The sequence below is a fragment of the Gouania willdenowi genome, chromosome 2, assembly GCF_900634775.1.
Source record: "Gouania willdenowi chromosome 2, fGouWil2.1, whole genome shotgun sequence".
In the NCBI taxonomy this organism is placed as follows: domain Eukaryota; kingdom Metazoa; phylum Chordata; class Actinopteri; order Blenniiformes; family Gobiesocidae; genus Gouania; species Gouania willdenowi.
This window is the reverse complement of record NC_041045.1, coordinates 9365878-9380964: the sequence shown is the minus strand read 5'-3', so window position 1 is coordinate 9380964 and position 15087 is coordinate 9365878. Positions and strand designations below refer to the sequence as shown.

The following is a 15087-nucleotide window of genomic DNA, read 5'->3' as shown; positions in this document are numbered from 1 at the left end:
TATCAAAATGGACCTGCTGAGCTGTTTTCAGCATAGCTTTCCACTCCGTCACTCTGACGGAGACAAACTTGCCATATTTTAACCTATTTTCATCGCTTTTTCTTCACGTATTTTTGCTACATTACTCCTATTCCTGCCACTTCTCCATCAATTTCTACACATTTTTCCATTTCTAAGACATTTTCAGCACTTTTATAAACCATTCCCCACCTAATGTCACATATGTTGACCATTATTGTCACTTTTAACCACTTTTCACCATAACTCATGCTTATCTTTGCCAGTGTAACCACATTTACGATTTGCCATCCCCATTATTTGCCAGGTTAAACTAATCGTTGCAATACTGAACCCTTTTAAAACACTTTTTCTGTCCGCTTTTGGCCACTCTTGCAAGATTTTAAATTTTGCACAGGAATTCTCACAACATGGGGCACAGCCCTCTGGATGAACTTTTTTTTGTATGATCCTTGGGCCAACGTTTAAATAATGAACAATTTGAACATTAACACAAGAAAGGGTTTTGTCTGTTTTTCTGATAATTTTGTACATTTTAATTTTGTTTATGTATTTTATACATATATATATATATATATTTCTCTAATTTGTTGTTGTTTCTGTGTTCTTTGAGTCATTTTGTGAATTTTTGTAGTTGTTTTGTGTTTTTGAAGTCTATATTGTACATTTTATTTTCAGGAAGGTTTTTATGTGTTTTTGCATGTTTTGTTGGAAACACTGTGTATTTTTGCTGGTTTTTTGGTAAAGTTTTGCCATTGTTTTGTGTATTTTTCAGTTTGTTTGGGTTGTTTTTAAGCATTTGTTTTGAGGACCACACAAAAATAGAGTGAGGGCCACATGTGTCCCCCGGCCCACCAGTTGCTCATGTCTGATATATACAGTATAAGAAATATACAATTACAGTATTTATTTTTTTCTACGCATACTTTTAATAATAGCCGAAGATTTCCAGGACAACTAGAAAGTTTTTGACAGTCTAAAGTGGTCGCTCTTTATTTTTGTATAAATATGACACAAACAGTATCCGCTATAACCTAACCCACTGTAAAAGGCTGGAGCTGTCCATGGTTCTGAAAAGGGAAAAACTTCTATGATAACATTTTAATTACCGATAATTATTTCAAAAGATGAAGCATCCTGTACTTGGACCAATATGAAACCTAAATATGCTCATACATATCCTTTCAATATCTAGTACAGAGATACTAGGCAACTGGTGGCCCGCGGGAAAGCAAATACCACCACAACAACAACAAATACACACGAAAAAATTACAAAAGCTAACAGAATTACTCCAAAAATACTCAAAATTACTTTGAAAACACAAAACCGAAAACAAAAACACACACACAAAAAAAAACCCCTACCTAAATTACACACAAAACAAGAACATAGACAAAATGACTATGTTCGACCATGGCTCAGGTGGTAGTGGGTCGTCTTCTGATCGAGAGGTTGGGGGTTCGATCCCAGTACCTGATTATGTGTCGAAGTGTCCTTGGGCAAGACACTGAACCCTAAGTTGCTCCCAGTGGTCGACTAGCGCCTTGCATGGCAGTCCTGTCCCACTGGTGCGTGAACGTGAGAGTGATTGGGTGAATGAGCTGATATGTAAAGCGCTTTGAGACTGCTTCAGTGTGGTGATAAAGCGCTATATAAAATCAAGTCCATTTACCAAAATCAAGTCCATTTACTTTGAAAAAACATACAAAACGCCCCAAAATACTTCATAGCAGACTCCAAAAACGGTCAAATTGACAGCGAAAACACTAATAAGACACAAAAACACACACGCTGAATCAAGAGTCACACAAGATGACAAACAATAATACAAAATACTTACAAAAAACACCACATACAGAGAAAATCACTCAAAAATAAACTGAAACTACACAAAATGAATCCAGAAACACACAGAGGGACAACAAAAATACACTAAATGACTCCAAATACATATATAAAGGATAAAAAAAAACAACCTAAAATGACAAAATAATAAACAAAATTAGTCCAAAAACACACCAGACCTTTTGATATGTCCTATATTAATGCTCAGATCGGTCATTATAACAACATCTTACGTGGCTGTATATAAAGTGGCCCTTAGATCAGACTATCACATTTTTGTGGCCCCTGCTGTGGGGCCAAAGTTGCTTATATCTGATCTAATACATCCAGACAAACACATGTGGGGTTAAACGCATGGGTGGGTCTATTTTCTTCTGCGTCATCGTCAATTAGCATTCTAATTGTCGTTGTCTAAAACCGTACACGTGTTGAATACCATTAAAAAAAGGTTTTAAACGTGTTTTTTTGGGGTTTTTTTTTTTTTTTTTTTTAAATGTTCTGAATATATATATTTATTTATTTTCCCATGTGTCAAAAACTAAAAATAGTTGAGAAAGGAGCCTGGAGGAGGCGGAGGGTTTCTGCTCGTACCTTGAGAACCAGCAGCTGTCGCCATGTTGACGATTAGGTGAGGATGCGTTACCTTGACACGTCCCTATTTCCCCCTCCCCCCCACCCCCACCACCACCGAAAAGACACGTAGACCCACGGCCTCCACCCCAGCCCACCTCTGGCCACTCGAAGGGACCCCTTAGAGAGCCAAAAGCACCCGAACAAACGGGTGTCTTCCAGCTTCTTCTTTGGACCTGGGCGTGTCCTGACTAGATGTGCACTTGAACGCATCTTGTTTGACCCAAAAATAGAAATTCTGCTTTGTTGTTTTCACACACACACACACATTTATATATGTCATTGAAGCGATAAAATGTAAATATATAATCCGCTCTTTATTGGCGGATGAATATCAGGTAATTAAATACGTGATAAAGGTGTGACTACCCTGTTGTCAAAGCTCAATTTCGGATAAATGTGTGTTTTTTTCGTTAAGAGATGATGGGAATTATTTAAAAGTGCCAATATGTCGACAGTAAAAGCTGTCATACTGAATAAAATAAGGATACTTACCACCCTTACGGTGCCCAGCAGGTGGGGACCCTGAAGGTAGATCCCATGTCCGGATGATTAATCCTTAATTTAAGATGATCCAACAGTCACTTCGGGTTTTTAAAGCCGTCAACGGAAGAATTCCAATCGATGTTTAGCGGATTTACGTTTAAAAGAAGCGTCTTTTCGTGTATTTGCGAGGTTTTTTCCCAGTCGCCATCACTTGCGGTGGAGAAATCAATGCGCGCTTCCGGTCGGTTAGGCACGGCTTGGCACAGCACGGTGCGTTCAATGACATCCAAAAGATGGACCGACGGCAACCTGTTGGCACCCAGGGGTACGGCTCGAGTCCAGCGTCTGTCGGCCTCTCACAACACGCTCTTAATGGCTGCTCACGTTCTCCGTTAAAGACATCGATCACGGTCGTTTGGTGCTCATTCAATAAAAAGGTTCTCAACATGTGGGTAGGGATGCGGAAATGGGTCGCAATGGAACAGGAAAACTACATATATATTTTTTAATATTATTATTATTATTATTATTATTATTATTATTATTATTATTATTATTATTATTATGATAATAATATAATATTTTATTTTTTTCCATGGCTTTTGGTCTAATTTAATTTGGTTGTCCAAAACAAATACACACCCAAAATACAATAAACAAAAAGAACAAAAAATGACTCCAAATGCCCATAGATTACTTTTGTTTGGTGCTCATTCAAACCACAGTTCTCAACATGTGGGTAGTGACACGGAAGTGGGTCGCAATCGCAAAAAATGTTTTTTTTTTTTTTTGTTTTTAACTTAAAGGTGATTTACTTTATGTATGTGTGTGCAGGGGGATAGTCAAACATTATTCTTGCATTTTTTATTTATTTTTTTATTTTTTAACTTTGATATTAGAGCACTATATATATATATATATATATATATATATATATATATATATATATATATATATATATATTATAAAATACTTTATTAATCCCAGGGGGAAATTAAATATGTAAAGATTATAGCAAATGTGAAAGAAACACCTAGAAGGTAAACAAACATAGAGACCAAGGCCATTATTGATGCATTGAATTATAAATATGATTAAATCCACATAAATAAGTGTGCACATATAATACAACGTATATACCCTGCAGGATGGATATATAATATGTATAGGTATGAAAATAATGTGTATTTTATCATGTTATTTCTTGTGATTGTGGTGGTACTATATATAGAACTATATGAAGCAATGAAAATATTTAAAATGTGTTTTCTGCTGCTTTACCAGGGCCCATATGCTTGGTGATTTATGTTTTTGATTTAGGTTCACTTTTTATTTCATTTGTCCCTTGTTTTTGTTTTTTATTTGTGTTTTTGGAAATATTACTCCCTCCTTTTTTCACCATTGGTTCTCTTTGGGTCAAATGTTCTTTATGAATTTATATTTGTCATTTATTAAGATGTTTTTCTTGCTGCGATTTGTTTCTCAGCTTTGCTTCATTTTATTTGTGACTTTAGTGGGTTGGTGGAAGCTGGAATACCCTTTTTTGGTGAATTTCTGCCACCTGCTGGACAAAAATAGACATTACAACATCAAAAGGCTGGTTTAAAGTTTGGTTTAAAACAAAGCAGTGTAAAACATGCATTTCAGACAATTATTGAATTATTATTATTATTATTATTATTATTATTATTATTATTATTATTATTATTATTATTTTCTATGATTATGTAAAACATGGGCAATTAGCAGCCCAAGGGCCACATGTGGCTCTCGCTCTAATTTTAGATAATAAATACAAAAAATGACCCAAAATATGCACAAAAAACAACAAAATCACCCAAAATGAAGAATAAAAAACACAAAATGTGAACAAATATATACAAAATGATCCCAAATGCCCACAAAACACAACAAAATCACAAAAAATGAAAACAAAAATGCACAAAATGAGAACAAAACTATACAAAACGGCCTCAAATACCCACAAAGGACAAAAATGCACAAAACAAGAACAAAATAAAAAAAATGAGAACAAAAATATACAAAATGACTCCAAATACCCCAAAATTACATAAAACATGCGAAATGACTCCAAATACACACACAAAACACAGAAATACTCAAAATAACAACAAAATGGTTTAATAAATACACAAAACGGAAACAAAAGTTCATGAAAGATTATACAAAATGACATTAAGCGCATACAATGCAACAACAAATACACATATTGTTTGGCTCCCTAAATAAATACACACAAATGACTCAAAAAACACCAAACATTTCTTTATTTTACAACAAAAAAGCCTGACATCCCAGATCAAAGTCAAATAAAGACATTTCTGGTCGTACATGGTCAATGTTATTTTATATTCACAGGTGGCCATATTGGATTTCCCGATATGGCGATGCCAGTCTAGGTTATTGTCATCATATGTACAATCCCTGAGGTCCAAAACCTCAGTATTTTTAGTTTTTGGTTGGCTAATACACACATTTGCACAATCCCTCCTTCAAAATAATCCCCCTGACAGACGTTACCAGACTAACTGGGCGACCTAAAATCTTGCCGAGGACGCCACATTGCCTAGGTTGGCCCTGGACAGATGTGATGGTCTTGGGACGGAACCACTGACGTAGCCATGGTCTTCTCTTGTTATTTGATGTTTTATTTTCCGTGTCATTAACTCAACGTTGACAGCTCTGTGCAACATTGCTGTCTTTCATTAGAAGCCGTGCGATGAATTTGTGAGTTGTTTGGGAGGAAGGGCGACCATTGGTGATGCATTCTTACAAAAAAGGTCACGGGGTATTTCAATGCATAATAAAAGTCATCACACTCAATGGTCTCAGCCCTTAAAACACAACATGGAGTTTTATTTTGAAGGAGACTGGAAGTACCCATGAATAAGCAAGTTGAAAAGGCATTCTCTCTCTTTTTTTTTTTAAGTTAAGCTATATCAATGTATTGTTTGATTAATACAGTGGTTCCCCAAAATTTTTGACTCAAGTACCCACTTTGTCCGACTACAATATATTGCTTAGAAAACTATTTAAAAACAACGAGATCATAATGATGGAAAGAACGAGTGATAACCCACATTTTATAGAATTTCATTTTGTAAATAAGTGAACAAAACAGTATTTATTTAAATATTGCAGTGATTCCCAACCTTTTTTGGATCGTGACCCCATCAAGAATTTCTGGCGACCCCAAATACAATACTTTTGTTTTTGTAGAATTTGTTATGATTTTAGAATTTGAATATATACAGTATTAGAGCTGGGTATTGCCAGGTAACTCGCGATACGATATATCGCGATATTTTTATTCATTTATTTATTTATTTATTTTCACGATAACTGTGTTATCACGATACGGCGATAATCGATGTACTGCGTGAACTTTCATCCACGATACATCGCGATATCTGTGTCACTGAAGAAATTCAGAATTCATCTACTGCAGTGAATTCATTTCACAGGAATTACAAAACATTGTAAATCAATTTCACATGAATGACGGCCAAGTAAAACAAAGTGTATACTACACACACACACGTATATATATATATATATATATATATATATATATATATATATATATATATATATATATATATAGTAGCAAGCCTTTTTGGGAAATGTAAGGAGTAGAACGTACCGATATTAATGTTGAAAATGTAACAGAGTAAAAGTAAAAAGTCGACAGAGAAATAAATACAAAAAAAAATACGAAGTACCTGAAAAATCTACTTATGTAAGTAACAAAGTATTTGTACTATGTACACTTGCCATCCCCGTTAAATAATTTATTTAAAAACAAACTTCACAAAAAAATGAGCACTTGAACACAATGTAAGGTGATAATAACTAATGATCACAGCAGAGTTTAGGTTTGGGAAAAAAAAAATTATGTGACGAGTATTTTAACTTTACAGTTTGACCCACATCATTGAGGAGGCGGGGTTTATGACCTATACTGCAGCCAGAGAAAAAACTAAATCCGTACATCCGCTGCATTAACCGCTCGGCCACTGATCAGCTGTCAGTTCACGACACTAATCTTGTGACCACGTTTACCTGAATTTACACACGGAGAAGCTATCTCCATGATCATTTTTGGCACACCCTTATGAAGTATAGAAATACAGTTGTTTAAGATTGTGTGGCTTTATTAAAAAAATAAAATAAAATAATAATATTTAAAACATCTTAAGGATGATTCCCTTTAAACTCCAGGTGACCCCACATGGGGTCCCGACCCCAAGGTTCAAAAACACTGCTTTAGTGTCTCGTGAATACATTTATTTCTATAGTTTTTGTCATTCCGGTCATCACACACCTGGGGTGGGACCAAGACTGACACTTTATTTGTTCATTTTCTACTCTCTCTCACCCATCGGGGTATGCGTACCCCCATTTGAGGAACACTGGATTGATAAATACATAGTTAAATGAAACATTGACACATCTTAACCTATACAAATGAATAGTAAATGAAAGCTTTCAACTCCCTCTCGTATCCAAAGCAGCACATATTGATGGCGTCATAAGGCCGTTGAGTCTGACGACTTTTATTTTGAAGCCTGAGGCCGTGTCATTTGATGGAGGTTTTGCCGAGTCATGAGTTTATTTGGTCTGATAAATGACAGAGGGTTTTCCTGATACCTGATACCTCACTCTGACACCTGAGGATGTCCTGTAACGTAGACCGTGCACTGCTTCTACGAGAAGTTTACACAGATCTGTTGAACTCATGCAGTTGCTGTTTTCATTTCCTCTGACAGGAAGCTACGGCCACGCGAGGAACGCAGTCACATTTGTTCAACCTCTGCGAGTTTTCTCAACACAACTCAGAATGTGCCATCACGTGTCGAAATGTGACGTCTCTCAGCTAGTCGCTGGTAGAACTTCATTACCGACCACGCTCGGGCCTGTGATCTGTTGAGCCTTGCGGCTCCGCAATGAGATTACAAGATTACAGTAGCTGTGGACACGTGCTTAATTTGATTAAAACTCCCACTTCAGTGCTCGTTACTGCTCACCTTTGGTACCCAGACCACATAATAATAGTCTCGTATCACAGTCTGTGCATTAGTCAGTGCAGGCCTAAGCAATTTAGTGTCCTAGGGCCGGCTTTAGATCATACGGTGACCTAGGCAACAGTGCACTTTGACACCACCCCCCACCCCTCATGAATAATAAATGCAATTATTTTAAAATTTAGAATAATGCACTATAATACAATATAACACCTACAGGTATCGTGCAAAAATCTTGAGGGAACAATAACGTGAAATGGTGCAAAATCCAAAAGCAATGCAAAACAGTGCAATCAAAAGTTAAAATAAAGTATAAAAGTTTATATACAAAAAAATAAAAATGTCTACTTTCCTGTTTGATTTAACTAGTCAGTAACACAAATCTTAAAGACAATGTGTAAAAAAACACAATACAATGATACAGAATAGAACAAGAATTAAAATAAAATAAATATAAATATGGGCAGAAGATTAGCAGAAATAGTTACAGAATTTTAATTTTAATATTCATTAATATTCATTAATCCATTGGGATTCTAAACATTGGGATTTTGTCCACTGGGACTGTGACCTTTATAACTTTTACCACTGGAATTTTAACTGTTAGGATTTAATAATAATAATAATAATCGACTCATTGATTGTACAGTACATTAGAGTGTTACATTAAAGGGTTAATCTGTTTTCATCTCAATGTGATTCTTGATTGACGTGAAACTGGTTCACCTGGTTTTTGTGGGCCTCACCTCCACCTCCCACTAAGCACACAGACACAGACACAGACAGACACAGACACAGACAGGCTCAGTGCTGTCACATGACCAGGCCTGGGCTGGTGGGAGTGGCAGGGATTAGGAGCTCTCCTTCTCCTTCTCCTTCTCCCTGTGTCTGCCTTTCTCATCCCACAGGTCAGCAGCACAGGAGATAAATCTGAGGGAGAATGGAGACAGTCTGTGGACACGGGTGAGTGGAAAGACATCGATTTAGCCTCAGAGTGAAGAACTCATCCAAGTGGCAGTAGATAAATCACTAATACCTCTTACTCAAGAGACAGTAATCTTATTTAGGAGCGAGCGTTACTGTCTCAACAACATGGCGACAGAGGCCACAGACTGTGTGTGGTGGTGGTGTCATCATGCTAGAGGGCTGTTTCTCACAGGAGCTCAAGATTCAAGCTTTTTCTTATCATCTGGACCAGAAAATAGGAAGTTCCTGTATAATAAAGCAGGGGTGTAGCACCACATTTTGGGCCTTGGGCACAAACTATCTTGTTGTTCTTGCACTCCCAACCTTTTTTCAGGTCGTGACACCATATTATTGATATCACAAATGTCTGTCAACCCCAGAGACGTGTTTTTTTCCTCTATAGTTTGTTTTTGATTATGTTTATTAAAGTGTGTTACAAATGCAGAGTGGCCAGGATTAGTGCACAAAGTGACAGATATTTTTATACTGCATTTTATTTGAACTAGATTTATATAGGATACAGTTATTTGATATGTATTGTGTGTGACGTGTGTTTGAAAAATAATAATAATGCAACACATTTTAAAAAGAGAGTTTTCTTCTTCTTCTTTTTTTTAGTTTTAGTTTTTTTTTTTAACCAATTACTAGACATTTTAGGCAACCTCATTTTAATTCCAGTACAGAATGACTCCATATTCATAGCTTGTATTTTATAAATCTGTTCTACTATACCCTGGCATTTTAAATTTTTATTTTAATATATATATATATATATATTGTTTATTTTGTAAACATTATTAAAAACATACCTGCAAATTCTTACTAAAAAGTAAAAACATTTTCACCGTTCATTTTTAAAAAATAAATTAAATTATCTCAAAACTGGAATTGCTAACAGCATTTTGATTGTAGCTATGCTTACAGCTTTACACCTCTGACTAAAAGGTTTATTTAAGTAAATGTTTGTTATTTGTTATTGTTTTTACATTATTACGTTATTTGTTTTTTTTTTTTACATTAGTGGTACAGATATTATTTTGTATTTTCAAACATTTTTTAATCCAAAAAATAGTTCTCTATTTATTTTTACAAACTCTGATTTAACCTCGTTTCAGCGCCGGGAGCGCGCTCTTGAGGACGTAGGGGGTGCGCGCACGTTATTGAGCAGCACGCTCTTTTACAGGTGCTGCTAATTACTGACCGTCGGCTTCCTCATAACAGTTTAACGTCTGCATAGTTGATATTTCATTCGATTACTTACATTGGGAGAACTTTTCCAGGTAAGCTTTACATTTAATAAATAATAACTATTTATTATGAATTTAATGTGACTCTAATTTGAATAGCCTTAGTTACAATAAGCGCGGATGAGGTGGTATTTTATTCATTATCAGGCTGGCTTGACCGCAGTAAACAGGAAACCGTTTATTTATCACAAAATATAAAGTTATGTTTTAATTCATGTTAAAATGACAATTGAGATTACTGTAATTTGTTGTCAAAAAATAAATTTTGTTTCATAAACTGAAAAAGGCTTGCAATATTTTAGTAAATATTAATTAGTTTACTCTGATACAGATGTTTGTTTACATTCTCATTGTTACTGCATTTTTTCTTACATTTAATAACTTTTTTTTAATTTAATTTTTTTTGATTTTTTTTTTTCATTTTTGAATTGCACAAATGGGAAGAATAATTTATTTACTTTCTTAAGATGTTTATTTTTATTTTTCCCACGTGTTAAAACGAATTTATGATTATGGAAAATGGATTATATATATATATATATATATATATATATATATATAAAGTTTTTTTTTTTTTATAAAGCAATATCATGTATTTACACACAGTTTTTCATTATCTGTCTACTCTGATACATGAGTTTGATATAATTCTCATTGTTATTATCATTCATTATGTTTTCTAACACAGAAGGATTAGTATTTCCAGATACAATATCATTCATACAGTTATTGAATTCCTTTCTTAAGATGTTTATATATGTATTTTCCCATTTTTTCAAAATACTTTAAATAGGTAATATTATAATAAGTATGGGCTCTAAATTTATAATATTAATATATATATATATATATATATATATATATATATATATATATATTTTTTTTTTTTTACAAAAAAAGATGATATTGTAATCTGACCTCACATTCATGTTTTGGGGACAATATCATGCATTTACATGCAATTTTTCACTGTAAACAAGTGGGAAAAGAGACAGAAATGTCCATCCTTGCACAAAATATGATGTAATATCACGTAATGTCCCTTTTAAAATGAAAACAGCTTCATATAACACATAATAATCCGTCACTTACGTGTTTTAGGACAATATCACGTATTGCCACGATATCTTTTGCCTTAAAATGTGTTGTCTAAAGTCCAGCAAGTGCAGCAAAAACAGACTGTCAAATCTTGGACAAAATCCTTGCATGATTTCAGCGTTAGAATAAAGAATCGTGTAAAATAATGACAATAAACAACTCGATTTTTTTGTATTAAGTATGTTTAGCGTGTTTTCGTGAAATTAAATAGCCAGTAGTGACATTTAATGAGGTTAAGGGACGCAATAAATGGGTACAATTTTAAAAAGGAGCATTGGGGCCTTTGAATTAGCGTGTCATGTGATCTTTGTTTTTAGATGTGTATGACTTAAGAATCTGAAGACTTCTGGCATTTTCCATTTCTCAGGAACTTCTCGTGACGTTGGACGAACAGTGGTACGTGCCACCTTGATGAAAAGATGGATGAGCTGGACAATCGGTTGGAGAGGGAACATTCACTACGTGTGGTTCTGCCTGGAGGACTGGAGAGGAACGTCTCAGTGCCTGGGAGGTAGGCTGCACTGGAACCCACAGCAGCACAGTGGGTGGTTAACTTCTGCTCATTTGTTTGGCTCCTGCTAGTAAGCCTCTGATGGATGTGATGGTGAACCTTTGTGCGAGTCACCACCTAAATCCGTCAGACTACACGATGGAGGTTCTCTCGCCCAACAAGAACGTCATCGCTTTCAAACCTAACTCCGCTGTGGGCCTGCTAGAAGCTGAGAAGATAGTGCTGAAGCCCAAAGGGACCGAGAAGAACATAAAGCCATACCAGCCTGAGGTGACTGCAGGGTTCTCACCAGGAATTTTTCACAGCATAGGGGGAACTGAATTGTATAACACTTTGAAGGCCACATTTAGTGATGTAAAGCTAAAGTTGTTTTTTTTCAGACACTGCAGAGACACGGAATGACATTTTTATTCAAAAGACTTATTCCAAGACACGCTTTTCAAATTTAAAAGATTATGTAGGACCTGCAGTAATATTGGAACAAAGAAACACGCGTGTCTACGCATGTAGAATGATCCATTGCGAGTTATAAACGTGACGAGCAGTTTCACGTGCTGCAACACTGAAGCACAATGTCGATATTGGACTGTCCGAACCAATCGCCTGTATTAAATAGACAGTGTTGCTGATGTATGTGTTTCACCGTTATGCGAATCAAAAAGAAAGGTGAAACAACCTGTGCACACTGGAAGACCCTTTTGTGTCCAAGTGTGCAACAGTTATTAAAAACAACAGAAAATCCCCCCTACACTGCTGAAAACAGAGCGTAGGGGGTGCCATCGCTTCGTAGGGGAGCAAAAAAACAGTCAACAGTGCTGGCGAGAACCCTGGGTTACTGAAAACATCAAGAAAGTCTCATAATGTTGGTGTAGAAAAGGAAATAAAGAACTCTCTTTTTCTTTCTTTCTTTGTGTAGGTTTCAGTGCGTCTGTTAATTAACTACAATAAAGCTCAGAAGGCCGTAGTGCGGGTGAACCCAAAGCTTCCTCTGGAGATGCTGCTACCCATTGTGTGTGAAAAGTGTGAGTTTAACGTGGAAACGAGCGTCCTACTGAAAGATTCGCGATCCGAGGTGCCGCTGGACCTCAGCAAGTCTTTAAACGACCTCGGGCTGAGGCAGGTGTTTGCCAAAGACATGGACGCCAAGGACCCCATGGACCAACAAGACAAACCAGCTGAAACACGTAAGTCTAACTTGTTAGCATGAGTTAGCACCCCAAACCGCATATGGAAAATCTTTTTATTCTATTTTTTTATTTTAGTTTTTGTATCGTTGTCAATCTGACAAAACGAATGCAGACCTGGGGAGGGGAAAGCAAAGAACACAATATTCCGCTTTAGCATACTAATGATTGCTGTATTGTTCACTTCTACACAGCAGAGTTGCGAAGGAAGCAGAAAGAGAACTCTGGGTTTCTCAGCTTGTTCAGGAGACGGAAGAAGGAACTTGAAGTGGTTTGTAACTCACACTCATACCAGTTTCAGTCTTTGCTGCTGAGTGAAAGGCGTACTCTGTCCTCTGTAGGGACAGGCAGCCAGTGCTCCCATATCGCCCACTCTCAGCAGAAGAACAAGAGTTGGTTCGATTGGTAACGGCGTCACCCCCTCAAAAACACTTCCTCTGGACAAGCCGAAAAAGAGACGAGCCCCGCCTCCTCCCATGGCCGCTTCCCACAGCACCCCCAGCAACCTTGGCAGATGCCATGTTGAAGATGAACAGGTTGCAAAGTGTTGTTTGTGTTACTGTTTGTAGCTTAATATCATGATGTTCAGTTTGTAGCTGCTTTAAACCGCCCTCTAGTGCTAGAAACTGGTATTACAAGGACACGTTGTATGCACTCGCCCAGTGGTTCCCAAACTTTTTCTGCAACTCTATAAAGAATAAAAAATTGTCAAGGTCCCCCCATCGCGGCAAAATAATATAAACAAATAGGTAAAGAAAAGTGCATCATTTATGAAAAAAAAAATAAAATTTGTACTATTATTTAACAAATCTCATTAAAAAATAAGATGGAATTTGCAATCACATATTTTAAAACAGTAATAATAAAGCTCTTAATAAAGTGCAAAGAAAACATTTTATATTTCATGATCAAGGTTCAGCAAACGGTACTCGTAGTACTAGTAAATACAAATTTTGCTTTACTAGTAAAGGTTTGTGGCACCCTAGTGCTCTAGTAGATCTTACTATTAAAGCAAATTATTGTTATTATTATTATTGTTATTAATAAAATAAAATCATATATTTGCGTTACTAATTTATTTATTTCATTGAAGACATTAAAACACATTTCTTTCTCCTCCACATTGAAAAAAGAAAAAAAAGATGAACGCAAAGGAGCAGAAAACAGAGTAGTACTAGTCAATTCAAAATTGTTTTTCAGTAAAATCTCATAGCTATACTAGTATTACTTGTGAGACACAATTGTCTACCAATGGATGCTTTAATAGGTCCATTCATGCACCAGTGCAACAAAAACCTTTCCCAGTAAAGCAAAAACTGCCTGTTTTGTATTATGAGTACACTCAAAATCTTATTAGTAATAGCTGTAGACTGTTTCTAGTCGACTAGTAGTTACAGTAAAGCCAAAATATTCACTAGTGGAATTAATGCAAATTAAGTAGGAGGGATTATAACCAAATCCAACTCTCTGATTGGCTGTAAAAGTCTGATTCTGCTTTTCTCTGGCCCCTTGTTAGCGTAAAATGCTTACTTGTAGTACTAATGACACTTTTTGCTTCACTAATAAAGTGTCTTTGCGCAGTACTTAACCAAACTTGAGTACTAGTACAGTTTAAGTGTAGTTTAAAGCTTATTAAAATGATTTGTATCTCTGCAGAGGTCTGGGGAATCCACCTTAAGGAGCACCAAGAGGAGAGCTCCGCCTCCTCCCTGTGCTGCTGGCCCACGGCAGGAGCTGCAGGCCGAAGCCCACGTTACAGGTAGGGTGTCATCATGAAACTGGAACCATCTAGTAGTAATACATGGAAACAGGTCAATGGATCATAATCAACCTTTTTGAAGCTTTAAAACAAAAATCAAACAGATTTGAAGTGCAGAAGAGTTCCACAATATATATTCCCACTTAAAACCATAAAATTCACCAAAAAAGTTCACTTTATTCATGTTATTGTCAAAGTTGCATCCCAAAAGTGATAAAAAAACGACTTATTTTCAATTAAAATTTAATGAAGAAATTAAATGAATATGCTTTTTAATAGAATTTGTTTAATTAAA

General features: G+C 35.8%; 2 protein-coding genes across 8 annotated transcripts in view; one reads left to right on the top strand and one right to left on the bottom strand.

Moving 5' to 3' along the window:
* Positions 1-3417, bottom strand: part of LOC114478766 (sodium channel protein type 2 subunit alpha-like) — a 36669-nt gene extending 33252 nt beyond the window's left edge. For all 3 annotated transcript variants that reach the window (XM_028472033.1, XM_028472025.1, XM_028472042.1), the window contains exon 1: positions 2992-3417. The gene's annotated coding sequence lies outside the window, so the exon portion shown is untranslated. The remainder of the gene's footprint in view (positions 1-2991) is intronic.
* A 5380-nt stretch (positions 3418-8797) lies between these two features.
* LOC114476576 (cordon-bleu protein-like 1) overlaps positions 8798-15087 on the top strand; it is a 48886-nt gene continuing 42596 nt past the window's right edge. For 3 of the 5 annotated variants that reach the window (XM_028468210.1, XM_028468240.1, XM_028468249.1), the window contains exons 1-7: positions 8798-8990; positions 11706-11849; positions 11921-12119; positions 12766-13033; positions 13228-13304; positions 13375-13569; positions 14690-14792. In XM_028468210.1, coding sequence (XP_028324011.1) covers positions 11758-11849; positions 11921-12119; positions 12766-13033; positions 13228-13304; positions 13375-13569; positions 14690-14792 — 934 coding nt within the window. In that variant the 5' untranslated portion in view covers positions 8798-8990; positions 11706-11757. Of the gene's footprint in view, positions 8991-10160; positions 10274-11705; positions 11850-11920; positions 12120-12765; positions 13034-13227; positions 13305-13374; positions 13570-14689; positions 14793-15087 lie in introns of those variants that run through there. The other 2 variants (XM_028468231.1, XM_028468221.1) reach the window with 2 other exon arrangements.